The sequence below is a fragment of the Rhinatrema bivittatum genome, chromosome 1 (assembly GCF_901001135.1).
Source record: "Rhinatrema bivittatum chromosome 1, aRhiBiv1.1, whole genome shotgun sequence".
Taxonomy (NCBI): domain Eukaryota; kingdom Metazoa; phylum Chordata; class Amphibia; order Gymnophiona; family Rhinatrematidae; genus Rhinatrema; species Rhinatrema bivittatum.
In genome coordinates, this window is record NC_042615.1 from 339,960,534 (window position 1) to 339,987,461 (window position 26,928).

At 43.8% G+C, this 26,928-nt stretch overlaps 1 protein-coding gene across 1 annotated transcript in view; it reads left to right on the top strand.

The window, feature by feature from the left end:
* The window catches only part of LOC115090109 (afamin-like), an 85,801-nt gene that overhangs the window by 44,971 nt on the left and 13,902 nt on the right, over positions 1-26,928 (top strand). Inside the window, exons 3-8 of the mRNA XM_029598820.1 lie at positions 4,936-4,999; positions 5,842-5,974; positions 6,496-6,713; positions 9,102-9,237; positions 17,522-17,616; positions 21,655-21,790. Of these exons, the coding sequence (XP_029454680.1) occupies positions 4,936-4,999; positions 5,842-5,974; positions 6,496-6,713; positions 9,102-9,237; positions 17,522-17,616; positions 21,655-21,790 (782 nt within the window). The remainder of the gene's footprint in view (positions 1-4,935; positions 5,000-5,841; positions 5,975-6,495; positions 6,714-9,101; positions 9,238-17,521; positions 17,617-21,654; positions 21,791-26,928) is intronic.

The window sequence follows — 26,928 nt, forward strand, 5'->3', positions numbered from 1 at the left end:
GTTTTTCCTTCTCTGGAATTAGCACTGTTGACTACCAAATTCACTTATGAGTGCTCTCATGGTATATATGCAACCAAACTCTCTTCTCCTGGGTTGTCAGTATTGCTGACTCCTCAGGCATCCTGACCACATTATATTCTCCCAACCTCAGAGGAAGTGAATGGATCTCTGGCTCTGCAAGGTCTCAACTATGGTAAGGATGATTGTTCCACTGTTAAGCCCTTCAGCTCTGGAAAAATCCAGCTCAATCATTGCAACAGTTGGAGAGTCTGAGAGGGCTCTGAAAGATAAGCCCATACTTGTCCCTTACCTTTCCTGATTTCAAGCTGTTCTAGGTTCAAAGTTCAAATCTCAATGATTTGGGGGTGGGGGTAATTGTGTTGACAGAGAACATGTACCAACCGTAAGAGATCTAGGTGTAACATTAGACCAACATCTTAACTTCAAACCCCACATCAAATCTCTTCTAAAAGGAGAATTCTTCAAACTACAAATTCTCAAAAAAATAAAACCCCTCCTCCACGCCAAAGATTTCCGTCTAGTTTTGCAGTCCACCATCCTATCAAAACTAGACTACTGCAACTCCCTCCTCATAGGCCTCCCACACTCTACCACTAAACCCTTACAAATCCTGCAAAACTCCATGGCAAGAATAATCACAGACACCCGAAAAAGAGAACATATCACCCCAGTCCTAAAGGATCTGCATTGGCTCCCCATCCCCTTCCGTATAAAATACAAAACCCTCACTGTTCTTCACAATGCACTCTATAGCGACAACCCCGCCTGGCTCAAGGAAATGCCACGCTTCCGTACATCCAATCGCCCATCCAGAGCCACCTTAGCTGGCACCCTCCACACCCCACCGCTCAAAACTGCGCATCTCACCTCCACCAGAGATAGAGCTTTCACCATAGCAGGACCCTCCCTATGGAACTCACTCCCCACCTCTCTCCGCCTCGAACCCTCCCTACTCAACTTCAAAAAAGGCATCAAAACATGGCTCTTCCTGCAGGCCTACCCCGACGCTAACCAAACCTAACCCACCTACCCCCTGCCACACCGCCACCCCACGCCCTCCACTCCTCCCCACAAGAAAAGGTAAATTATACAATCTATAAAATGTAAGGATATTGTTAATGCTGTTTTTCCACTAAGAATATTGTTAAGATTGTTATCTCAGTTCCTATCCACCTTTCTCCTTTCTCTCCTACTCTTGCTTTTTCACGCTCCTTAGGCTCTAACTTTCTCCCTACCCCCCCTCTCTCCCTTTTCCTCCTCTGCTCCCCTTCCCCTTTCCCGGTTATTTGTAATTTCTATTTCCTTTTTCTCCATGAGTTTATTGTGAACCGGTATGATGTGTCCCAAGAATATCGGTATATTAAAAGTTCATAAATAAATAAATAAATAAATAAATAAATAAATAAAACATAACTGCTGTAGGAATGTGAATCGTTTTTGAACGATTAAAATTATCGTCAGATAATTTTAAAATTGTCCAAAATCGTTAGAGTGCACGATACAATACAAATGCCCACGATTTATCGTCAGGGGCATTTGTATTGTATCGTTAAATAGGGCACACCAAAAAAGCCCCTAAACCCACCCTGACCCTTTAAATCGACCCGACCCATCGCTATTTTTTTTTTTACGGAGGTCGCACCGCAAAAAAAAAAAAAAAACCCCCATCTGACCCTTTAAATCGACCCCCCCCCTCCCGACCCGACCCATCGCTAATTATTTTTTTACAGAGGCCCGCGCTGCAAAAAAAACCAAAAAAACCCATCTGACCCTTTCAATCGACCCCCCCCAAAACCTTTTAAAGTTACCTGGTGGTCCAGGGGTCCTCGGGGGGCCTCGGGGAGAGAGCCAGGGGGGCCTCGGGGAGAGGAGAGATCCAGGGGGGCCTCGGGGAAAGATTTCCCAGGCATCAGCTGTTCTAAAAAAAAAAAAAATGGCGCCGATGCCCCTTTGCCTTTACCATGTGACAGGGTATCCGTGCCATTGGCCGGCCCCTGTCACATGGTAGGAGCACTGGATGTCCAGCGCCATCTTTACTCATCAGCCCATATTATACTATGGGCTGATGGTCGGCGCCATGTTTAAAGATGGCGCCGGCCATCTTTACTCATCAGCCCATATTATACTATGGGCTGATGAGTATAGATGGCCGGTGCCATCTTTAAAGATGGTGCCGGCCATCCAGTGCTCCTACCATGTAACAGGGGCCGGCCAATGGCACGGATACTCTGTCACATGGTAAGGGCAAAGGGGCATCGGCGCCATTTTTTTTTTTTTTTTTTAGAACAGGTGATGCCTGGGAAATCTTTCCCCGAGGCCCCCCTGGATCTCTCCTCTCCCCGAGGCCCCCCTGGATCTCTTCCCGAGGTCTCCCGAGGCCCCCCTGGACCACCAGGTAACTTTAAAAGGTTTTGGGGGGGTCGGGAGGGGGGGTCGATTTAAAGGGTCGGATGGGTTGTTTTTTATTTTTGTGGCGCGGGCCTCCGTAAAAAAATAATTAGCGATGGGTCGGGTCGGGGGGGGGGGGGGGGGGGGGTCGATTTAAGGGGTCGGATGGTTTTTTTTGTTTTTTTTGCGGCGCGGGCCTCCGTAAAAAAATAATTAGCGATGGTTCAGGTCGGGAGGGGGGGGGTCAATTTAAAGGGTCGGATGTGGTTTTGTTTTTTTTTTTGCGGCGCGGGCCTCCGTAAAAAAATAATTAGCGATCGGTCCAGTCGGGAGGTCGATTTAAAGGGTCGGATGTGTTTTGTTTTTTTTTTGCGGTGCGGGCCTCCTAAAAAAATGTGAATTGGAATCGGAAACGATTCCAATTCACATATCTTAACGATCAGATTTGAGCCCCCCCGCAGCCGAATCTGATCATTAAGACGATCTGGCACACGATTCACATCTCTAATCTGCTGTGATGTTGACCTAGATGATTGATGCTGGCACAGAATGTAATTGTTGACTAAGAATATGAACATTGATTTTGGAAGCCATTGTGATCTTATTCTGGAATGATGGTATATAAAACGCTTAAATAAATAAATACATAAATAAATGATCTTAAGGTGGTCAAACAGGTGGATAAAGAAAAGGTAAAAGCCAGAAAGATGCTTGGCTGCATAGAGAGAGGAATGGTCAGCAGAAAAAGGGAGGCAATATTGCCCCTGTAAAGGTCCCTGGTGAAACCTCACTGTGTACAATTCTGGAGATCGCACCTTCAAAAGGATATAAACAGGATTGAGTCAGTCCAGAGGGTGGCTACTAAAATGGTCAGTGTTCATTCTAAAGCATGTGGACATAGATTTAAAGATTTAGACATGTATACTCTAGAGGAAAGACAAAATAGGGGAGATATGATAGAGACATTCAAATATCTCAAAGGTTTCCCTGCCCAGAAGGTGAGCTTTTTTACAGTGGAAAGGAGGCTGTAGAATGAGGGGTCAAGAGATGAGGATGAAAGAGCGATGTCTCAGGAATAATCTTAGGAAATATTTCTTTGCAGAGAGGGTGGTGGATGCATGGAGCAGCTTCCCAGTGGAAGTGATGGAGACAAAAACAGTATCTGATGTTGCGGTCCGCTCCGCGACCCTTGCGTCCTGGCCCTTACCTCAAAGTTCCAGCTGGGCCACGCGATGCCCGAACCAGCTCCATGAGCATCTTCGCGGGGGAGACGCCATTACCCTGGGCTCCTTAGGCGCGCGCGTGCGCAATCACAGTGCTGATATAGCCCGTTTCCCACCAGAGCGCGTTCTGCCCCGTCCCTGACGTCAGACGCCCAGTCCTACTTAAACTCCCCGCGGTCCCCGCTACGATGCCTTGCAACCGGGTCCCTTGCGGTGCCCTGTTGCCCAGAGCCCCGGTGTGTGACTCCCTTGCACACCCTTCCTGCCTGCCTGCCTGCTTAGTCTACTTCGTGACTTGCTCGCACTACTAACTTTGGTTCTTGCCTGCTTTAGCACCTGTCCAGCTTCCTGCCTGGTTTTGCTCTGCCTGCCTTCAGCTTGCTGCAGCCCTTGCCTGGTTCCTCGCTGCCTGACTTCGGCCCGCCGCAGTTCCTGCCAGGTCTCCTTCATCCGCTTCAACACCAGTCTACTTAAGAACCGGACCAGAGATCGCCTAAGTCCCAGCGGCCGGGTTTCCACAGGCTCCACCCGGGGGGACACCAGCTTCCAGGGTGAACCTCCTGAGTCCCAAGCGGCTGGACTCCCAAGGGCTCCTCCCGGGGGAGTACCAGCTTCCGGGTGAAGCCTACTGTCTACACCAGCCTGGTCTGCCTACCGGCCTGCTGCCCTGAGACCAAAGTCCAACTACACCAGGTCTCCCACAGGCCGGCCTAAGGGTCCACTGTCTAGCTAGTCCCCAACATCTGAAGTCAAGAAAGCATGGGATAAATACAGGGGCTCTCTAAGGAAGTGATGAGCATTATAATGCTAAATTAATTGGACAGATGGGCAGACAGGATGGGCCACATGGTCTTTTTCTGCCATCATGTTTATATGCTTTTATGTTTTGTAGCCATCTTGGATCCAGTTATTTTTTATTAATAATCTAACTCTTATTGTCCATCAAGGGCAAAAAAAAAGTCTTTGGTTCATGCAAAATTGGAAGGATCATTAAATTAAACTGTGATGTTGTCTACAGCTCCCACTAAATGAGATGACTAATATGAATAAATAAATGTGAATTTGATCCTTTAAAAATGATACATGGGATGGAACTGGGACTTCAAAGACACATTCATTCTATAACTGTTTTCAACTTTATATGTTGCCTTACCCAGTGAATTCAGTTCAACAGTGTTCCATTCTAGATGTGGAAAATACTATAGTGAAGGCACAACCAATACAGAACAGTTCCAAAGCCATGATTCCTTCATTCCTGCTTTTAATGTTGCCAGCCTTCAGTGTTACAATTGTGTCCTTACAGAGGAAGACAGAGGAAACACTGGCTGTGCACTGTCTCATGTGGCTGATGTTGTCTTCAGATTCAAGTAAGTTATTAATTCTGGTCAAAATGTAAAAGATTATAAAACAGCATTACTTTTTTTAAATTGAAGTTTATTGACCAAAAAGTATAATCATAATGCAAAATAAAGATATACAATTTTGTGGTATACATTACAAAGAAAGATAAGTCCCACCCCTCCCCAACCCTGCCATCCCCACAGATCTTATAGCATTCAGTTTACACTGTAATTGAGAAGGTAAGATAAGAGCCCGTGAAAGACCATCATACAAAGAGAATCTAGGAAAAGGTAGGAATAAGTATAAATCATGTAGGCTCTGCAGACAACCAGCTTAGGTAAGGCTGCAAAATCTTGACAAATGGCCATCAATTTACCCATATAATTTCTGAAGGTGCCGCTGAACCACCACAACTGGGGGAGATTCAGGATGTTTCCAATACGCTGCCAAAGATACGCTTGCGGCAATAATGATTTCTGGAATTAAAGGTTGATGAGAAATGGCCACATCATAAAATAGCATTACCATCTTTAGAGCTGAAGATCTCAAGCTGATTCTTGCACGGCTCTCTTCCTATCTCTGTTATTTTTGGGACTCCTTTCTATTTTTTTCTTATGCTCCTACATTTCTGGGATGGTACAGATTCAATGGATCTCACCTGTAGGCAGGAGGATGAACTGGATGAACCTTCAAAGTCTCTTCCTCCCCTACCTTTCCATGATTCTCTGATTGTAGTACAGTGAACAAACTGGCTAGTCTGACTTCAGGCAAGGAAAGAGCTAATTACAGTGTGTTTGCAGGATTAAAATTCAATGCAACCTTAATTTAAAGCATTTCAGTTGAAGGCTTGCTTTTCTTTCTTTTGCAGCACTGTTGTGTACTATAGTCAAAGAGTATTGTTCAACACGCAAGCAGATACGAGGAGACTGCTGGATCAGCTCAAGGCATTTATTTCTAGCTGCTGCTCACAGAATGCAAAGCCTGAATGTTTTCTGAGTGAGGTAGTGTGTGGCACAGATACCTTTTTACTCTGCATAATCACAAAGGATAACATGCTGTTATATATTGAGAGACTTTCTTTCAATTGCTTGTCATGGATAAGCAAAGCTAGGGGCTCCATCTACCCCTCTTCTCATTCCCACTCTCCTCCCCCCCCCAAGATGTTCAGCTGGTTACCTTACCCTTGCCCCCTTCCCCTACATCCCTCACCTCTCCTTTTTGGTCACTTTCCTTCTGTTTGCAAACCCTTCAGAAGAAGGCTTCTCATCATGACCTCCTGTACTTACAGTATCTATTGAAGCCTGGAGCCTTTCACACCTGGCACCTGTTTGGCTTTCTAGTAGCTACCATGCCATTCTGTTATCCAGTGCCCTGTTTTACTTCTTGTCTACTCATGCCACATTTTACTGGCTGATGATAGCATAAAAAGACAAGCCAGTCCCCCTCTGTTTCATTCTGTACCATTGCACCCCATAATATTCCTATTCCCTGGTTATAATGACATATATTTATTTCTTCACAGAGACATATTTTCCAGGCTAGAATTTGTGATGATGTTATTTCTCAATCCAAAAACAAAGCAGCTGCTCTCTGCTGTGGAAAGATACCTGTAGAAAGAGACATATGCTTCAGGGATTTGCAAAACAACCCTCCAGTGAAACTGCCCCCTATAGGAAGCCATTTCAGTCATGCAGAGGAATGTGTCACTTTCACTGCAGACAACCACCTGTTTGTGGAAAGGTATGCATTCTGAGATTTAATGAATACGTTTACCTGTAAGTAAAATTCTGAGAAAGGGAGTTTGCAGTCTTGAAAACATATGCACTTGAACATCTTTGATGCACTCTAGCATCAGTTGCGTTCTCCAAGGGAAAACTTTCAGGAAAGGTAACTACCATGGGCAGAGCTGAAAATCTAGATCATGTCTTTGAGACAAAACTGCACCTGCACAAACCTCAAAAGTATCTACGTCTAAGACAAAAGGCTTGGTTGAATGAGGGTGATGCAGGATTAGAGCTGATGTAAAGAATTGCTTTAGTTCTTCGAGGGCCTGCTGAGCTTGTGGATTCTAAGAATTCTTTGGCAAGCCTTTATGTGTAGGAGTAACTGAAAATACTACCTTGAAGAGGTTTTGGATGAAATGCTGATAATAGTTAGCAAAACCTAGGAAGTGTTGGAGTGCTTTGAGACCCAAAGATATCAGCCATTTAAGTAAGTGCTAACATTATCAAGGTCCATCTCAAACCCTTGAGCCAAGATTACAGTGCTTCTGTTCAACACACACTTCTCAAACTTGGTGAAAAGCTGGCGTTAGTGAAGACAAGAAAGGACTTAGACTGCATAATGTCTATGGGAGGCCAGATCTGGGAAAAATAACAGGAGTTGGGTGGCATCTCATAGACTAACCAATTTATTGAAGCATGAGCTTTTGAGGACAGAGTCCACTTTGTCAGATGCATTGTTGCCATATTACTTTTATGTCTTTGGGGCTCAATCAGTAGTTCCCAACTAAGTGCTACAGGCTACCTCTGCCACCGGGCAATCCACAATGAATATGCATGGGGTATATTTGCATGCATGGAATGCATGTAGATACTGTATTTAATGCTTATTAATTCAGGATATCCTGAAACCCAGGCTGGTTGGGAGGCCTGTAGGGAACTGAGGACCACTGAGCTTTAGCTGAATAAAGTTATTTCTTAGTGCCACATCCAGGGAAATGACAGTCTTCTTTGAAGTCTTTCTTTACATACTTATGCTTTGCCCTTGGCAGGATTCTGCTTGATTCTTACTTTAGGTTAAAATTTCAAGGTTAAAACTGCTGAAGAGAGGAAATAAGAAATGACCAAAATAACTTTATCACTCTATCTCAGCTTTGTGACTGGTTTTGGATGCTGAAGGAAGCTTTCACATCAATATTGAAACCATCATTTAGTTCCAATTCCACAGTGACATTATTCCACCCTGACTTCAGCAGCTGGTAACTCTGAAACTTTCAATTAGAAAACCAAATAGCCTTTTCACTATTTTTTCTTTTTTCTTTATTTATATTCCACCTTTCAGATACTTAGCCTGTAAACCCTTGACATTGTGGACTACATTATCACTGAAAAAAATCACACACTTGTTTTCTGACAGTTGGAAACCCTGGAGAGGAACTCATAGTATACAAAAATATTTTTCTTGCAAATCTGGGATGCAGAATTATAATTCTTTTATATCATAAGAGACACCTGTAAAATACACAAATTTATATCACTGCATATATTAACTAACATAATTGGACTTCTGAATTAAAAACTAAGGTCCCGTTCTGTAAAATTTTGGAGGGTACAAACAATAATGTACAATAATAAATCTTTGTTTAACAGAAAGAACATCCCCCTGGATTGCCCCCCCCCCCCCCCCTGTCTCTTTTGTGACTTGAAGGAATATAAGTAAGAGGATGACTGCAAAGCAATTCTTATGAATTGCTTTTATTCTGCCAACACTAGAATTTCTTTATAACTCATATTACCCATCTGCTTCTGTAGGATGCAGTACTCATACTGGCCACAAGGAGTCAGTATCATCTATTATAATAGAACACTGCCATCTGGTGGTCACTGATGATACTGTGGCTCAAAACTTGATTTTCCCAATTACTAGCTAGTAGCTACATCTATAAATTCTCTGGGCCAATATTATTCTGGTTTCTAGATCTTACATACATTTCTCTGTCCTGAAAATGTAGTTGCTGTGGGTTGAGTGATTTGGGAGATAATGTCTACACGGTTACAGGGACAAAGAGAAAAACATAAGCAGATTTATTTTTAGGAAAAAAATACCAAAAATGTTTCAGACCAAATATCTTCCTGTTTCCGCTACTCAGGAACTCTCACGTGAAGACAGTCCCAAATCATTAAACAGCATTAGTTTAATTTCCTCATCTGTCAGATACTTTACCTTGGTTCTTCTGCTTTAGTCTAACATAGTGTTGCTAGACAAGTCGGCGAGTCCTTTTGCTCCATATTTTTTGTTTTGAACTAAAATAACAACAACCTAAAATATAATTTCAGTTAACTTTATTCTTATTGCAAACTGAGATTTAAACAATGTGTACTTTTACTGGCTTATCTGCTACCTTAGCTACATCCATGGCTTGGCCAGAAGACTCTCAATATTTTCATCAGAGATGATCTCCAGAATTTCACATGCATACTTATGGATGTACGTGGCCTGCTGTAGCAAATCTGAAGAACTCGAACAATGCTTTTCTTCTAAAGTAAGTATGGCACAGCACTTTCTTTAAGAATGAGCCAGCTTTGTATCCGTGCATGGAGAAATCCTCTCTCCATCGATCTTGCACTGTGCTACGCTGCAGCCTCTCGTTGTGGCATGTACTCATGCACTTTGGCAGATTGTTTGAAAAAGAAAAGAAAAGCAGTATCTTGTACAAACACTAATTTGTTTCCATATCAAAGAGAAGAGCATATCTGTTCTACTACAAAGGGTTTTAATTAGCAAATTGGCACAATATCTTTGGCTTTCCTTGTAGTAGTTAAGTTTTTTTGGGTGTTCTTCCTTCTCTAGTTGTCGAGTTTTCTAAGAACTTTCTAAGATCACACTGTCTTCTGCATAAGGGAGTAGGAGTCCATATTCAGATGGTTTGTTTTTTTTTTTGGCTTACTTTTAGAATTAGCTGGAAAAAGTTTTAACTCTCTCCAGCTTAGTTTTATCTGGGCAAATGGTTGCCCACACAGTTTACCTGGGTTAAAAAGAGGCAATGCAGGGTGCAGTTTCATTTTGTCTGGGCAGCACTGATATTTCCAGACCACCAGGAGTGAGTTACCTGGGTAAATGCGCTCAGACAAATCAAGTTTCTAAAGTTACCCTGACAACTTGATCCAGCTAATTTTGGGCCTCATTTTCTAAAGTATCGCAGGCCTGCGATACTTTAGGTAATGAGGGGTGGGGGGGGGGGGCTGAAATGGGGGCGGTCCTGCGCTAGCCGGCAACGATCGCACCGCCGTGGTGCGATCGTTGCCGGTTTCGCACCCAATAGCGCCACCATAGAACGTGTAGCTATTGGGCGCGAAATAGGACACGAAAAAGCCCTTACCTTTTCGTCGTCTGCGGCGTCTTTGCGGAGTCGGCCCCGGTGATGCCCCGACTCCTCCTCTTCCGGGGCCGACTCTGCCCCCATCTTGGTATCGCACGCAATAAGGTACTTTTCGTGTGCGAAACATCCCTTTTCGCGTGCGATCCGTCTGGTAAATAACCCCCTTTATCTGGGTATATTCAGTGGCACTTCTACTTGGATATTTGGGTAAAGCTAACTCGATAAAGTTTCAGTATATATGAGTAACTGACTCACTCAACAGATCTTTGCCCATATAACTCCATGTTAAAAGGGGTGGGCCGAGCACTTTGGTGTACTCTATGGCATTTCTGGGCTTGTAGTTCAAATGTCTCTCAGACTTATCAATGCAATGGGGTAAAATCAAGATTTGCCCTGCCTGCCCCTTATGACGTAAAGCTTACTGGGTCATCTTACATAGAGGATTAGGCTAGGGTTTCCAGACTATCTCCATGTCTCTCGGCAGAGGCCGATACAGTGCTGGTCTTTCACCTATTACATGCATGGACTTGTAGTTCCTGTTTCTTAAAAAACTGGAACTAGAAGCCCATACATGCATGAAGCATGAAAGCAGAACTGGCTCAGTCTCTCTGTACTGACATGGAGCTGTATGGTAACCCTAGTTAGCAGGAAAGGCTTGTCGTTCTGCAGATGACAATAAGGTCTTTGCCTCCCAGTGGAAACTCCTGAGGGGAGAGACAAAATGAATGGTGGAGTAAGTAACAATAGCAGAATTTAAGAAAGAAGGGGATAAGCACAGAAGGCCCCTTGTCACTCAGATGTGATGGAAAACCTGAGACCAACTGAGGTCTAAGGCATGCAACAGAAAGTACTCTGGGCAGACATGCTGGTCCTAATCTGGCAAAATATTCTATATTTTTGGTTTAATTTAGAGCTTAAAGTTGTGATGAGGAGAGTTCCTGATGTGAATGAACATTCAGAAAATAATAAAAGAGAAGATTTTTCTCCATGGACTGTAGAAGAGACCAGAAGTTTTACCACTGTATGCAATCAAATATGAATACTAACCTCACAAGAGGGATGCCAGCTTCATTAGATGGATGCTGACATGTATGTTTCAACAGAAAAACAAGAAGAGGACTTTTTGACCAGAATAACAATATGTGCCCAGGTTATCTGATATGCCTGTTCAACTAAGAGCAATAGCTTCTTTCCACAAACAATGAGCTAAAACTGCTCAGGATAGGCACAGATCACAGATGCAAAAACAACTCAAATCTGCCAGGAGATGAAAAACAGGTTATCCAAAGGGTAGTTTATCAGACAGGTCGGCTCACAGAAAAGTGCTGACATCGCAAGACAGCTCAGGGGTTAAGAGGTTTTAGGACCGAGTTCAGACCCCTGGTCCAGAATCAGCATGAACAGTGACCCCTTCCCAATGGGAAAGGGGGGGGGGGGAGGGCAGCAGTTTGAAATGGAATAATGACCTTGTCTATCCTGCCTCTTGACTATGCATGAGCTTCTTACATATTCAAGCTTTGCCTGTTAAATGCAGCTGAGGAGAGGGCTCAGAGGGCTGGCAAAAGAAGAAGCACTAACACCTGAGATGATGCCTTAGCCAGCACCTTATGCCCTCCCTTCGATGAAGCAGATGAGCTCCAATGTCCTGTAAGACTGCACGGAAGGAAGCCTTGCTATTACTTGGCTGTTTGTCTTGAACCTGTCTTTTCTTCTCCAGGGCTCAGACCAGCCTTAGCCCAGCAAGTGACTGGGGCCAAGAGTGTCTACTCTCATCAGCAGAGTCTGCCTCCAAGATTGCTTGCTTCAGGGTGAAATGGAAGGTTATCTTTTAAATTTATGGAGGTAGTTAACTAATTACATTTATTAATATACCCTAAGCAAGACAAGTTCTCTGATATGTTAAATTTACTAATGATGCAGAGCTTTACTCAGTATGTCTATGCTGTGTTAAGGACTATAGAGGCATGTGTTGCCTCTTTTATTCTAACTGCTAAACGTGAAATGTCTGAAAAGAAAGCAATCTGATTCTGAGACAAACAAGTGTCCTTTCTTAGACTTTTCAGATCACATATAAGGTAATAAATGATAAGCTTCTGTAGCATGGCTGGTATTCCTCAGAGAGAGAAGGGGAAGGGGAGCAGACAGCCTCCTCCCAGCTACATATACCTATATATTGCTTTCAGGGCAAGACAGCAGAGTGCCTCTTCTCTCCTCTGCTCCGTCTATTTTAGCCTTGACCTCACTCCCTCCTCTACAGTCTGTTTGTCAGGGGAAGGCTAGATAAGGAAGCAGAAAGAGAGAGTTGAGACTGAAGGCAGGTACCCTGTGACTGTCATCAGATGATTGAATTAGGAATTGGGGGAGCTTTAGGTTTCCTGATTCTACGGCAAGTTGAAAATTATGTGGCAACAGGCTAATTAAGCGATTTCTCCCAGGGCTGCAGAATCACAGGAGCCTAGGGGCACTGAATATATGTATACTTCCCTACAAAATCTAAGGGATATGACCCAATAACTTTGATCAGTGTTTAAGCAACTTTCATGCCAACTTTCCATGAATCTGAAGAATGCTGTAAGATTTTCATCAAATCATCCTTTGGCATTTCTTCCAGAATGTCAGCAATAGCCATTGGATCTCCTATGTACAAGAGATAATCTCTTTGGAGAAAAAATTAAAGAAACAGTAGACCATATTACAGATCATTATACAACACTACTTAAGTAATTAACCCATTATGTCTCAAATTTTTTAAGAAGCTGATCTCTAAATGGGACACTGGGACATAATGGGTTAATGACAACAACAGAACAACCTATGTCTAGGAAGCCTCAGCCTCAGGCATTACTTCTTTTCAAGAAGGAGAAATCTTAAACCTCTGATTAAAAATCCTTCTATAGCCCAGAATCTAAATGTGGTTCCAGCTCAATTCATGAAACCACCATTTGAACCTTTGGTAAAACCAAACCTGAAGTTTCTTTCTTGGAAAGTTTTTTATTTGTAATAGCAATTATGACTTCCTGGAGGCAAGCTACAAAACTTGGTATTATGTTAACTCTAGCAGCTGCAACTGTAGTGTCTTCTTGTTCGCGTGCCTCCCAATCCCCAATCTACTACCCCCCCCCCCTCCCAATCATCTCTGCTTGACCCACAGACTTACATGCATACATTATTTGATATGATGGAATAACAACAAAGACAGATTTGGATGAAAAGGGGCCACAGCTTTATTAAAAATACATATATATATATATCCCTCTAAAAACTGGTACCTGGTCTGGTATGGCAGTTACTCAAAGACCAGGCTACACCACCATATCCACTGCCTGCCGCAATAACCCAGCAAGGCAACTTCGCACCGGGCCCCCCACCTCGTGACAAGCAAGGGGACCCCTAACCTCCAGCGTACAGAACACCCCCTCCCTGCACTCCTCAAGTCACAAATCTACTGCTGACCTGGACCATAATGCTCGCCTGCACCACATCCGGGTAACCCGCCTCCCTGTCTCAGCTGCGACATAACCCTACAACTGTACATTTTACCATCAGGTGACTATCTAACACGTGCCTCATTTGGATATTACAACAGTAAACGTCATGCTGGCTAACATTGGGTGCTATCTATCCCATCTACCAGGAGTCAACTACAGATTAACCATATATTCCAATAGCAATATGACTCACTAACTGTTGTGACCATCGCTGCCCGATAGCACCACTCCGCCCTCTTCACCTCCTTGGCGACTCCCTCTTGCTCAAGTAGAAGGTTGGCTGCCGCAGCGTCATTCTGCCGTCTTCCTCCGGCGTCTCTGGAGCGGCTCGACGCTGCAATCTGCCATGTTTCACAAGGGCCTAAGGGCGTGCGCGCGGCACGGCCCCGACTGATGTACCAGCAATGGTGCGAACCTCAGGGGCGTCCCCCTGAGATGACGTCATCAGTACCGGATATATAAGGTCTTAGAAATCGCTAACTAATCGAGTTAGCAAGGACCAGTTTCGCACTCTCCTAGCTACTCTGCCTCCTCGGACTTACCAGGGGTACCCGCTCCTCGAGGGCCTCACTCTCTCTTTGTTTTTCAGGTCACAGTCAGGAACCGGCACTCGCTCCTCGAGGGCCCATGTTCCCAAACTGGTTGCTGAATACTTACTCTGCCTGGAAGTCATCGCTGCCTACTACACCAGTGAGTTACCATCTCTCTCTCAGAGCTTTCCCTGGAACCAGGTACTCGGTCCTCGAGGGCCTAACTCATTCCAACACCTGGACTACTTCTAGAGACTATTGTGTGAGTGTTACCATCAATGCTCTGTTCCTGAACTCTGTATACTCTGCCTATTCACTATATTCAGTTTCTCTACAGCTCAGTTATCCAGGATCGCTGTTCCAGTACCTGAGGGACTACTGCCCTGCCGGGCACTTCCAGCTCACTACTGCCATCTCTGGTGGTTCAATATACTGTTTAATAAAAGAACTATTGTGTGTCTGTCTCCATACTCTGAGCCTGACCGGTGGTCCCTCTTGGGATCTTCCCCCGGGGGCGTGGTCATCTGCCACCGGCCCAAGGATCCACCCACAACTACCTCAAACACCAACACTAACATAAAATTGCTACACTACTTGACCTGAAATTTCCTGTTTAGCAAGGTAAGCAGGGTGGGAAACGCTGGCTGGGAAAGAAGAGGATGTGCGTCTCAGTCGCAGCCCTTTAAATGGGCCATGACATCATCAGCCTGCGACTGCTCCTCCCCCTCCCCTCCCCACCCGTCTGCACTGCCGGCACTCCGAGTAGGAGCATGGAGGAAGAAGGAAGCCGCGTCGAGGCTCGGCCCAAAACCGGAGCCCCCCCAAAGGACACAACCGGGACACCAAGTGCGGCGCTAGGTTAAGTGGTGGGCTCCGTGCAAGGGGGCGCGAGCCCACTCGTTCTCCCTGTAGTCAAATTTTTCATACCAGAGTAATTTGAAAACTCATCTAAATTTCTACTAAAAAGTTATTTCTCATTTTTATTTAAATCAATCCATTATCTTGGAACAGCGGTGAAGGTGTGAGGACGTCTGGCCAAGAAATGTGCATGTAAATACTTACGCATCCTTATGTGCACCGGCGTCTCCTGCCGGGTAAATTTACTTCTGCTATGAAAGGCGTGTAACTTTTAAAACAAAAACATCTAGCCTGGACAGTGGGGTTTTAAGGGTCTGAGCTAATAGGGTGGAAGGGAGGTTATTAAATTAGGGGGGGTTGCAAGTTCTATCCATAAAACGGGCAAACTAGGAACTAACTGAGAAAATGGCAGATAGCATTAGCGGGCATCCCTTGTAAAATTCCCCCACTTATGAGGTAGAGGCGCCATTTGTGTGCAAATGCGCGGGTCCATTTAAACTTGTGCACATATGTACTCACGTCCAGGCTGTTTTATAAAATGGGTGCATATATGCACTTTATAAAAAGGACGTATCTCTGGATGCAAGTCAGCAACCAGGCACACGTGCACCTGTGCACCTGTTTAAAAGTTATCGTCTCAATCTACATTTCATATAACCCTGAGCTTGGGAGTCCCCACTTGTTTGGCTGATTCTTATTCTGCTTATCTGCACAGAAAGCAAAATTGCTTACCTGTAACAGATGCTCTTCGTAGACAGCAGGGCAAATCAGCCCAATAATCCTACTCTTCTCCAGTTGAAGGTCACTGTCCTAAATGTGGAGACTTGTGTGGTGGTGGTAGCTGCATAGGAATACCCACTTAGAGTTTTTCTGTTTCACTGCCATTGGATGATGTTAAACCCTTGCATGGATGATTTATTCTGCTGTCTATGGGAGGTGATCAACTTTGCTTTCTCTAATGGGAGATTGACATTGTAAAACCTGTTACATTCCCATGAATAAAAGATTGACTGTGAAGCCATAGTGGTCAGAAAAGCATTTCATAATTTTTTTTTATTTATTTTTATAAATTAAGCAAACTAAGTACCTCTGACAACGAGAATTTATGTTCCTCCAAAACAGGTCTAATTTTTTTTAGTAATTATAATCTACAAATTAATATGGCTTTAGATTGGATATATGCAAATATATTCATGCATATTCACTAATGATTATCTTGAAACTCCAGGCCTTTTTGGAAGCTACAAAGAATGTCACTTTTCTGCAGTTAAACTTCCTTTATAATATTTTTAATAGTAACAATAGGATGTCACACACAGAGTAATTTTCAAAGGTATTTCCATGGGTAAAATTGTTTTACTAATAGCAATGGCCTTTTTATGAAATTACACACTTGATATGCAAGGTAAATTTACATGTGTACTACCTGTCCATATATAAGTTTACAAACGCAAAAGGCACCAACAATGACACTTCAAAAAACGTCTGGCACGCAGAAAAAAACAATATGTAAATACAAAATATTATTGAAAAAGTAAGATCCGCATCTGCAAGCCTGCCAACGTGTTCAACAAATTGAACCGTCCAGTCTTTTCTTCATTTGCGGATCTTACCAGGCCAAAACAGCCTGATGTAACTCTTGTGGTCTGAGAAGCCTGTAGAAATTTGTTAAATAAATTGCTTTATGAAGAATTAATTTCGCAATGTCCCGTGGCTATATGTAAACAGATCCCATGTAAACAGAATCCCGACAGCGGCCGGTGTTTCGCTGCACTATCTGCAGCTTCTTCAGGGCTCAAAAAAACCTTTAAATTAAAGAGAAAACCAAAAAAATTTTTGAAACTTGCAGTGTGGGACAAAAAGATAAATCACTTAACTTGAATTATCGCAGCGCCAACCTCTTCTATTCAGACGCCTGGTCTCTCGATGTTGTGTTCTCGAAAGTGGGACAGAGACTGATTGCAGCAGCCTAGAATGATTAAATAGCCTGCACAGACCACAAAAACGTGTCGACATCATGGTTACCAATGTCAACAAGACAGTCTTATAAGAAAACTTGTAACTCCAAAGCAGAATTTAAACCTTTAGGATATACCGTGTCAAGTAGATGTATCCATCGCTGCTCCTCCTTTAACAGAGCTCTGTTAAAATCTCCTCCTCCCCATTGATAGAGCTCGCTCCCTGACCTGGGTCAGTCTTGCCGTTTTTACTGACAGGATAGTTAGTGCTTTGTTTGCTGATCTTAAATTTCTATGTGGTACATGTACTCGTAGTGCTGTGTTCAGCCATTCTGCTTTTTCGTCATGGATCAGTTTGTGTATGGTGCACAGTGCTTTGAATTGAACTCTTTTTCAGTTGGTAGCCAATGTAGTTCTGCTAGTGTATCTGTAATGTGATTCCTTTTCGTATAATAGTAAGTGTAATTGTTTACAGGCACATTTGGTGCAATCATTTTTAAAGCGTGTTTGCTTTGAAAATTTGTATAACTTACATGCATATTTACTGTGCAATTTAAGCAGGCTGTTATAATATTACCCTCATAAAGAATTGTTTTGCATTTTGCAATTGCAGAAAGAAGAATTTGTAGGTGAAATGAAAAAAGTGATTGAAAATGGAAATAAGATATGTGAAAAAAACAAGCATGGGATAACAATGAACAGTCTTTGGTAATGTACTTAAATCAATATCCAGAAACGTGTTTTATTTATTTGCTATGTTTTATGCTAATCATGTGATTAATTTACCCACGTTAAAGACCTAAGAACATTTTTGGCCAAAAGTCATTGATCAGTTTTGTTGAACACAAATATTTAATTCCTATAGTTAAAAACTTGGCTTGGAGGTCCCGTGTATCTAAAAAAATTCACATAAGCATACTTTAAGGGTAATTTTGTAACAACTCACATAACAAAGTCAGCAAATAGGCTTGTAAGTTAAATTACATTTTTAAGCGCTTGATCAGGGGCGGATTGCCCTATCGGGGGATTGGGCTTCCCCCGGTGGGCCAGTCGCTCCCATCACGTGATTTTTTAAAATAAATTTCTGGCGAATGAGAAGAAGAAGGGCTGCTACGGCCTGAAAAGAAACCGGCTGCGGCCACATCAGACAGCCATGTGGGGCTGGGAGGCCTGCAAGGCTGCGGCAGAGCAAAGCCCAAATAGCGACACGCTGATGACGATCGTAATCCCCCCCCCCCCCGCGAGCATATAAGCGTGGCCACGGCGCAGTGAAGACCTGCCTGCGAGGGTTCCACCCCCCCGCGGGCTGAAGAGGAACAAGGTGGCCTGGTGAAGAATGTCCGCAAGGGTATCATCTCCCGCGGGCTTGAGACCATGGTAAATTGACAGGGCCTCAGGAGGTGCGGGAGGCAGGCTGTGAAAGGGAAGGTAGGAGGAGTGGGAAGGTCTCACTCCCTCGGCCTCCTCTCCCCATCCCTTCCGTGTCCATCTGCCTTGGTGCCCATCTCCCCTTCCTTCCCTTCTCTTCCTATTTCTGAGAATGGAGGGGAGGAAAAGGGAGCTGAACTGAATAAGTAAAAGGGAAGGGAGGGGTTTGTGAGTGAGAGGAAAAGGGTATAAGAAGGTAGGAGGAGGAGGAGGAGTGAATGGAAGGCAAGGGAAGGGTAGTGAGAGAAGAAAAGGGGGTGAGTGAGAGAGAGGGAAGAGAGCAAGGGAAGGAGCAGGAACAATGTTGCAGTGAGAATGCCTGTAAGACTGTTGGGGATGGGGAGGTAATGAAGGATGATTGTGAAACTGCTGGGACAAGGGCATTGAGGGGTGAGTGTGAGACTCATTTCGCTTGTGTGTATGTGTGCATGAGATTTTGGGGGGGGGGGCCTGTGTGTGTGTGTGTGTGGGAGGGTGCTTGTGAGGGAAAGCATGTGAGAGTGAGAACCTGTGTGTGTGTGTTTGTGAGAGAGCGAGAGCCTGTGTGTAAGAGAAGAGAGATACTAGGTTCCATATTAGGAGTTATATCCAAGAAAAGGACCAGGGCGTCATAGTGGAAAATACTTTGAAATCCTTTGTTCAGTGTGCGGTGGTGATAAAAAAAAGCAAACAGCATGCTTCTATGTGTCTATATGTTTGGAATTAGGAAAAGAATGGAGCATAAAATGGTGAATGCATTGCTCCATGGTGAGGCTGTACTAAAGAGGTAATTTTCGAAGAAGTTACTTGAGTCAACGTAACATATTATTGTAGCAATTTTCAAAAGCCATTTACGCATGTAAAGTGCACTTGCACATGTAAGACCTATTGACAATTCAATGGCATATAGTTTGTCAATTTTCAAAAGCTCACTTACACGCATAAAGGGGCAGATTTTATAATCTGCACACGCGGGGTACATTTGTGCATGCTACCCGGTGCGAACAAATGTACACCCGATTTTATAACAATCTCACGCAGCCGCGCGCATGTTATAAAATCCAGGGTCAGCGCGCGCAAGGGGGTACACACTAGGGATGTGAATCGGGCTTCGGACGAGTGAAAATATCGTCGATATTTTCAAAATTGTCAGAAATCGGGGGCTCTCCCAAAACAATAGGAAAACCCCACGATATTGATCGTGGGGCTTCCCTTATCGTTTTGGGGGAGGGTGGGAAAAACGGCACACAAAAATAACCCCTAAACCCACCCTGACCCTTTAAAAGTAACCCTTAGCTTCCCCCACCCTCCTGACCCCCCAAAAACCTTTTTACAGGTACCTGGTGGTCCAGTGGGGTCCCGGGAGCGATCTCCCGCTCCGGGCCGTCCTCCGGCTACCGGGCCGTCCTTTGCCCTTACCTTGTGACAGGGTATCCGTGCCATTGGCTGGATCATGTCATATGGTAGGAGCACTGGATGGCCGGCACCATCTTGTGCTCCTACCTGTGACATAGTGAGGGCAAAGGCGATCGGCGCCATTTTGAGTACTGGCATCGGCCGGCCGGCATGCAGGAGGTCGCTCCCGGACCCCCGCTGGACTTTTGGCTTGTGGGGGTCAGGAGGCCCCCCCAAGCTGGCCAAAAGTCCCTGGGGGTCCAACGGGGGTCCCGGAGCGACCTCCTGCACTCTGGCCGGCCGATGCCAGTACGCAAAATGGTGCCGATAGCCTTTGCCCATACTATGTCACAGGGGCTACCGGTGCCATTGGTCAGCCCCTGTCAGCCCCTGTCACTTGGTAGGAGCACAAGATGGCGCCGATGGCCATGTGACAGGAGCTGACCAATGGCACCGGTAGCCCCTGTGACAAAGGCTATCGGCGCCATGATGAAACCGGTACCGAGGGTGTGAGAGTGCAGGGGATGGTTCCCGGACTCCCCGCTGGACCACCAGGGAGTTTTGGTAAGTCTTGGGGGGGTCAAGAGGGTGGGGGGTTATAGTTAATTTTAATTTTAGCTGGGACACGAATAGAAATCGCCGTATTAACGCATTGGGGCGCCATACGACCGAATGCAACGTATCTGCTCCCCGACGAATCCGAATCACGAATGCAACGTATGGCGACCCTCTGCACATCCCTAATTTATACTAGAGAGTCATGACATTATTGGTGAACACCGGGCCTGGGTTTCCCACGCTCGGGTCTTTAAAATGGAGGACGTCAGCTGCGTGCGAGCCTAGGGCCGGGGTCGAGAAGCAGGAAGGCGGGAGCTGCTGTGAGGCCAGTGTCGGAAACCATAAGCGGGGGAGCCGGGGACACCGCGAACTTGCTGTGGTGGCAGAGGGAGTGAGACCAGAGCTGGTAGACAGACTGGAGAGGTGAGCAGGACTGGCCGCGGAGTGGACACGGCCGGGAAGCGCAACAGATACCACCTCTATTTCTTTTGAAAATAATGTCATTAAGCTTGTTCTTTATTCTCTGACAAGAAACACATGAGCTGAGTTCATATTATTACAAAATAGTGTTGGACTAGGGCAGATCAGGAGACTAATAAGTAAAAAAAAAAAGTTAAATCCTCTGTACTAAATTAATAATACTCTGATCTACATGTTAAATTTCTATGTTTATCTACATTTGTATCACTCAAAACCTTTTACAAAATACCAGCAGGCCAATGCAATATTGATGCGTTAAATGGGCGCTCGTGATTGAGCGCCCGCTACCTTAACGCGCATTGATCCACCTCTCTGGGGTGTCTGATGCAAAATGCACATCCACAGATTGGGAAAATGGATGCTCGTAATTGAGCATCCCTTTTCCTTTCCTGACTGCCAGCACCATTTTTTTTCAAAATTTTTTTGGGGACATTTCGAATTTTTTAGTTCCTCTGACTTAATATCACCATGATATTAAGTCAGAGGAAGTACAGCAAAGCAGTATTTTCTGCTTTTTTGTACACTTTTTGGACTCCTCCAAAATGAACGCCTGCTCGAGGCAGGCATTAATTTTGTCATGTAAAAATGTGTACATTGGGCGCATTTTTTTTTTCATTGGTGGAATAGATAATAACCTCATCAAATGCATTTACATGTGATGAGCACTATTACCTACATGTGTTTTGGACGCGCTAACCCCTGTTTTGTATCCGGGGTTATGGACGCACATACAAAATGTGCGTCCAATCATGCGTTGAGCCGTGCGCTGTGGCCAACACACGGTACTGCATCGGCCTGCGGGTCGGATATACTAAGCATTTTCCTTTGTATGCAAATGGAGAGAAACTGCTCAGTACACTGAACTCATAGTGGTTTACTAACATTTTTAAATATTTTATTTTTCAGGGCTTTAATATTTTATGCCAAAAAGAAGCCCAGAGATTCATGGGAACATGCAAAAGTCTTTGGACAACAGTATGCTAATTTTGTTTCAGGGTGCTGCGTTCCTGAATTTATTACTTCAGAGTGCTTTCAGACTCAGGTATATTTTTATATATATATATATATGTTGAAGAAATTCTGTTGATTGAAATTTGACTACAGTTTTTCCTATTTTAAAATCAAGATTCAGCTATGAAATTGTTCTGTATTATGGGGCATCTTTGATATGAAGGTTCTCTACTGCGCAAATGCACCAGTTCTCTCTATGCTCTGCTTTCCTCTTTGCTTCACCCACATTTTGACATCTTGATCTTTTTTTGACATCATGATCCTAGACTGCCGACTTCTTTCCTCTTACCTCATTTTTCCCTCTGTTGTACCCTGCAGTGCTAAAGGGCTGATGTTCTAAAGTGCACTAACATCAGCCTTTAATGCTGGCAAACATGGTGTTTATCACTCATATTAATGGCCAATGTTAATGAGATGCAAATGAGGTGTGCTTTACTGCCGAGGCTAAAATACAAATGTACAAGTGTTCACAGTGTTACAACATCTTAACCACACCTCCTAGAGGAAGCACATCTGCACAGCAATTTGCATGTGTACTTTTTCACTGTACTAATGGGTGATGAGCTATTTCGCAGTTTTACATTTCATTACCTTAGAATAGATTTCATGTTATAATTATCACATGCTAGTTTATGCACATTAACAGCACTGTAACTGGACTAAGCTAGCTTGTATGCGTTGGCAGTTCTGTTAACACATGCTAACTATTTGCCATCAGAATATCTGAGTACCTGATCAGAAAATCTCATTTTCATTTTAACCAGATTTTTTTGTCAGGCACATTATCTCAAGCACTTTTTCAGAATTTTCATGGAAACTATAGAAATATTATGGTAACATAGTAATGATGGCAGAAAAAGACCAAATGGTCCTTCTAGCCTGCCCAGCAAGTTTCTTATGTTAGAAACTACTGCTCTGTGCAGGTTACCCCCATGTTTCTGTAAAGTGTAGTATTTGCCGCTCTGTGCCGGTTACCCCAACTCTCTGGTAAGGGTAGTAGTATTTACAATAAAAACCAAGCAACTATCAACCCATAACAAAACCACTGCTAGCAACATTTATACAGGGTGAACAGTCTTCGTGATAATTCAACAATGCTGCTCAAATGTGCTTTACTTTTGGACTTGGCCGTAGAAGCAGTCCTATGCTTTTTCTCTAATATCTGCGTATCAATACCTCAGACCATAAAAGTCAGTCGTCTGAATGCAATTCCCCTTTCCTCTCCCACCATCAAAGTGGAGAGCGTTGCTGCAATTGCATCAAAAGCATCAAAGCTAATTGGTTAAGGGCAGTAACTGCCTCTCTGTGCCAGTTATCCCCATGCACCCTTTTCTCTCATTTCCAACCTCTAGCCTTTAGGGATCCACAATGTTTATCCCATACCTTTTTTGAATTTGTTTACTGTTTTTGTCCTCACCACCTCTCCTGGAAGGGCATTCCAGGTATCCACCACCCTCTTGGTAAAGAAATATTTCCTGATGTTGGTTCTGAGTCGTCCACCCAGCATCCCCCGGGAGAGGAGTCCAGAGGTCACCGCAAGTGATCCATGGACTGAATTCCACAGCCCCCAGCTTCCAGAGGCCCCGAACCCTTTGCAGTAGAAGAGGACTGGAAGGCTCATCTGCATACTGCTCCCAGCATCCCCAGGAGAGGAGTCCAGAGGTCACCATAAGCGATCCAGGGATTGAATTACACAGCCCCAGCTTCCAGATGCCCCGCACCCTTTGCAGTAGAAGAGGACCGGAAGGGCATGCCTAATCACGTGTGAATCTCAAACCCTTCAATTAACTGAGTGAAGATCAATTTAATGGTGGTTAAAGAGGATTGGTAAGTATAGCTTTGGGAAATCTTTGGACTTATAAAAGTTTGGTGAAAGGTGAAATAGAGGGATATATTCTTTAGAGTTTGTGTGTGTCTGCAGTTATAAGCAAGCCAGAAAGAGTTAATTCTAGTGTCTGCCTTTCCCACCCACTCAACCCTTGATTTTTAGGCAAGAGACACTTTCTCATTAAAAATCAATCAGGGTCTTATCTAAATCATACTGTTGTACGAACCTTATTGAAAGTTTAATCATCCCCTTGTAGGACACTAGTTGATTAATTAATAAATTCACCTGTAATTCCAAATCCCTTAATATCCTAAACTTAAATAGCAGATTAATTAGTAAATACTCCTGTAAATTTAAAGTACACTAATTCCAACTCCCTTAGTATCTTAAACTTAACTAGGAACTCAATAAAGCTAAGATGAAGGCAGCAGTCCAGCAGCAAGAGGGAGGATTTCCAGTCTTTTGCACTGAGTGTTCCATGTATGATTTTTTACCCGCCGGTGAAAGATTGTTTGTGTGCACTTGGTACAAAGAGCTCCTGGCTCTCAGGGAACGAGTACGATCTCTGGAGGCTAGAGTAGCAGACTTGGAAGAGCTGAGGCAGACAGAGAGGTACATTGATGAGACCTTCAGGGACAAAGTAGCCAAGTTCCAAATCCAGTCTGGGAGCCCCTGTGCTGCCTTGGATCAGAAAGGTCTCCCAGTAGGAGAACATCACCCTGGTGTAGCAAGAAGTGATCCTGTTCTCCAGGTGATCTATTGTCCTCTCGCACTGAGCACAAGTCTCCCAGGGCTACTGCCCAGGAGGGAAGGATTAGGCCAGCCATCATAGTTGGTGATTCAATTATTAGAAATGTAGATAGCAGGGTGGCTGGTACTTGCCTGCCTGGTGAGAAGGTGGCAGACCTTACGCGTCACCTACATAGGATTATAGACAGTGCTAGGGAGGAGCCGGCTGTCGAGGTACATGTGGGAACCAACGACATAGGAAAATGTGGGAGAGAGGTTCTGGAAGCCAAATTTAGGATTTTAGGTAGAAAGCTGAAATCCAGAACCTCCAGGCTAGCATTCTCTGAAATGCTTCCTGATCCACGTGCAGGTCCCCAGAGGCTGGCAGAGCTCCAGAGTTTCAATGTGTGGATGAGACAATGGTGCAGGGAAGAGGGATTCAGTTTTGTAAGAAACTGGGGAAACTTTTGGGGAAGGTGGAGACTTTTCTGAAAGGATGGGCCCACCTTAACCAGAGTGGAACCAAGCTGCTGGCACTAACTTTCAAAAAGGAGATAGAACAGCTTTTAAACTAGAACAAGGGGGAAAGCCAACAGTCACTCCGCAGTGCATGGTTCGGAGAAATGTATCCTTGAAGGATACTAATGAAACAGGAGAGTTAGGGCATCCCAACAGAGAGGTTCCTATAAATGCAAACGTAGTTCATCTGCCTATATGTAAAAAATCACCAAAGCTAATGATTTCCAAATTATCCCTAGCAAATGAAAAGCAGGTTGTTAATACAAACAAAAAACACACTTCGAAATGTCTGTATGCCAATGCCAGACGTCTAAGAAGTAAGATGGGAGAGTTAGAGTGTATATCAGTAAATGATGAGATTGACATACTTGGCATCATAGAGACTTGGTGGAAGGAGGATAACCAATGGGACAGTGCTATATCAGGGTACAAATTATATCGCAATGATAGGGAGAATCAACTTGGTGGGGGTGTGGTACTTTATGTCTGGGAGGGTGAAGAGTTCAACAGGATAAAGTTCATACAAGAGACTAAATGCTCAGTAGAATCTATATGGGTAGAAATCCCATATGTGTTGGGTAAGACTATAGTGATAGGAGTATACTACCATCCACCTGGTCAAGATGGTGAGACGGACAGTGATTTGCTAAGAGAAATTAGGGAAGCTAACCAAATTGGTAGTGCAGTAATAATGGGAGATTTCAATTACCACAATATTGACTGGGTAAATGTAACATCAGGACTTGCTAGAGACAAAGTTCCTGGATGTAATAAATGACTGCTTCATGGAGCAATTGGTTCAGGAACCAACAAGAGAGGGAGCTATTTTAGATTTAATTCTTAGTGGAACGCAGGATTTGGTGAGAGAGGTAATGGTGGTGGGGCCACTTGGCAATAGTGATCATAATATGATCAAATTTAAACTAATAACTGGAAGGGGGACAATAAGTAAATCTACAGCTCTAACACTAAACTTTCAAAAGGGAAACTTTGAAAAAATGAGGAAAATAGAAAAAAACTGAAAGGTACAGCTGCAAAGGTTAAAAGTGTTCAACAGGCATGGACATTGTTTAAAAATACAATCCTATAGGCGCAGTCCAGATGTATTCCAAGCATTAAGAAAGGTGGAAGGAAGGTAAAACGATTACAGTCATGGTTAAAAAGTGAGATGAAAAAGGCTATTTTAGCCAAAAAAAACATCCTTCAAAAATTGGAAGAAGGATCCATCTGAAGAAAATAGGATAAAACATAAACATTGTCACATTAAGTGTATAACATGGATAAGACAGGCGAAGAGAGAATTTGAAATGAAGTTGGCCATAGAGGCAAGAACTCATAATAAAAATGTTTTAAAATATATCCGAAGCAAGAAACCTGTGAGGGAGTCGGTTGGACCATTAAATGACCGAGGAGTTAAAGGGGTTCTTAGGGAAGATAAGGCCATTGCAGAAAGATTAAATTAATTCTTTGCTTCTGTGTTTACTAATGAGGATATTGGGAGGTATCAGTTCCGGAGATAGTTTTCAAGGGTGATGAGTCAGAGGAACTGAAGATATAGTAGGCCAGATTGACAAAGAGTAAAGAGTAGCAAATCACCTGGACTGGATGGTATTCATCCTAGGGTACTGAAGGAACTAAAAAAAAAAATGAAATTTCTGATCTATTAGTTAAAATTTGTAAGCTATCATTAAAATCATCCATTATACCTGAAGACTGGAGGGTGGCCAATGTAACCCCAATATTTAAAAAGGGATCCAGGGGCGATCCGGGTAACTATAGACCAGTCAGCCTAACTTCACTGCCAGGAAAAAAAGTGGAAACTATTCTAAAGATCAAAATCATAGAGCATATAGAAAGACATGGTTTAATGGAACACAGTCAACATGGATTCACCCAAGGGAAGACTTACCTAACAAATCTGCTTCATTTTTTTGAAGGGGTTAATAAACATGTGGATAATAGTGAACCGGTATATGTAGTGTATTTGGATTTTCAGAAGGCGTTTGACAAAGTCCCTCATGAGAGGCTTCTAAGAAAACTAAAAAGTCATGGGATAGGAGGCGATGTCCTTTCATGGATAGCAAACTGGCTAA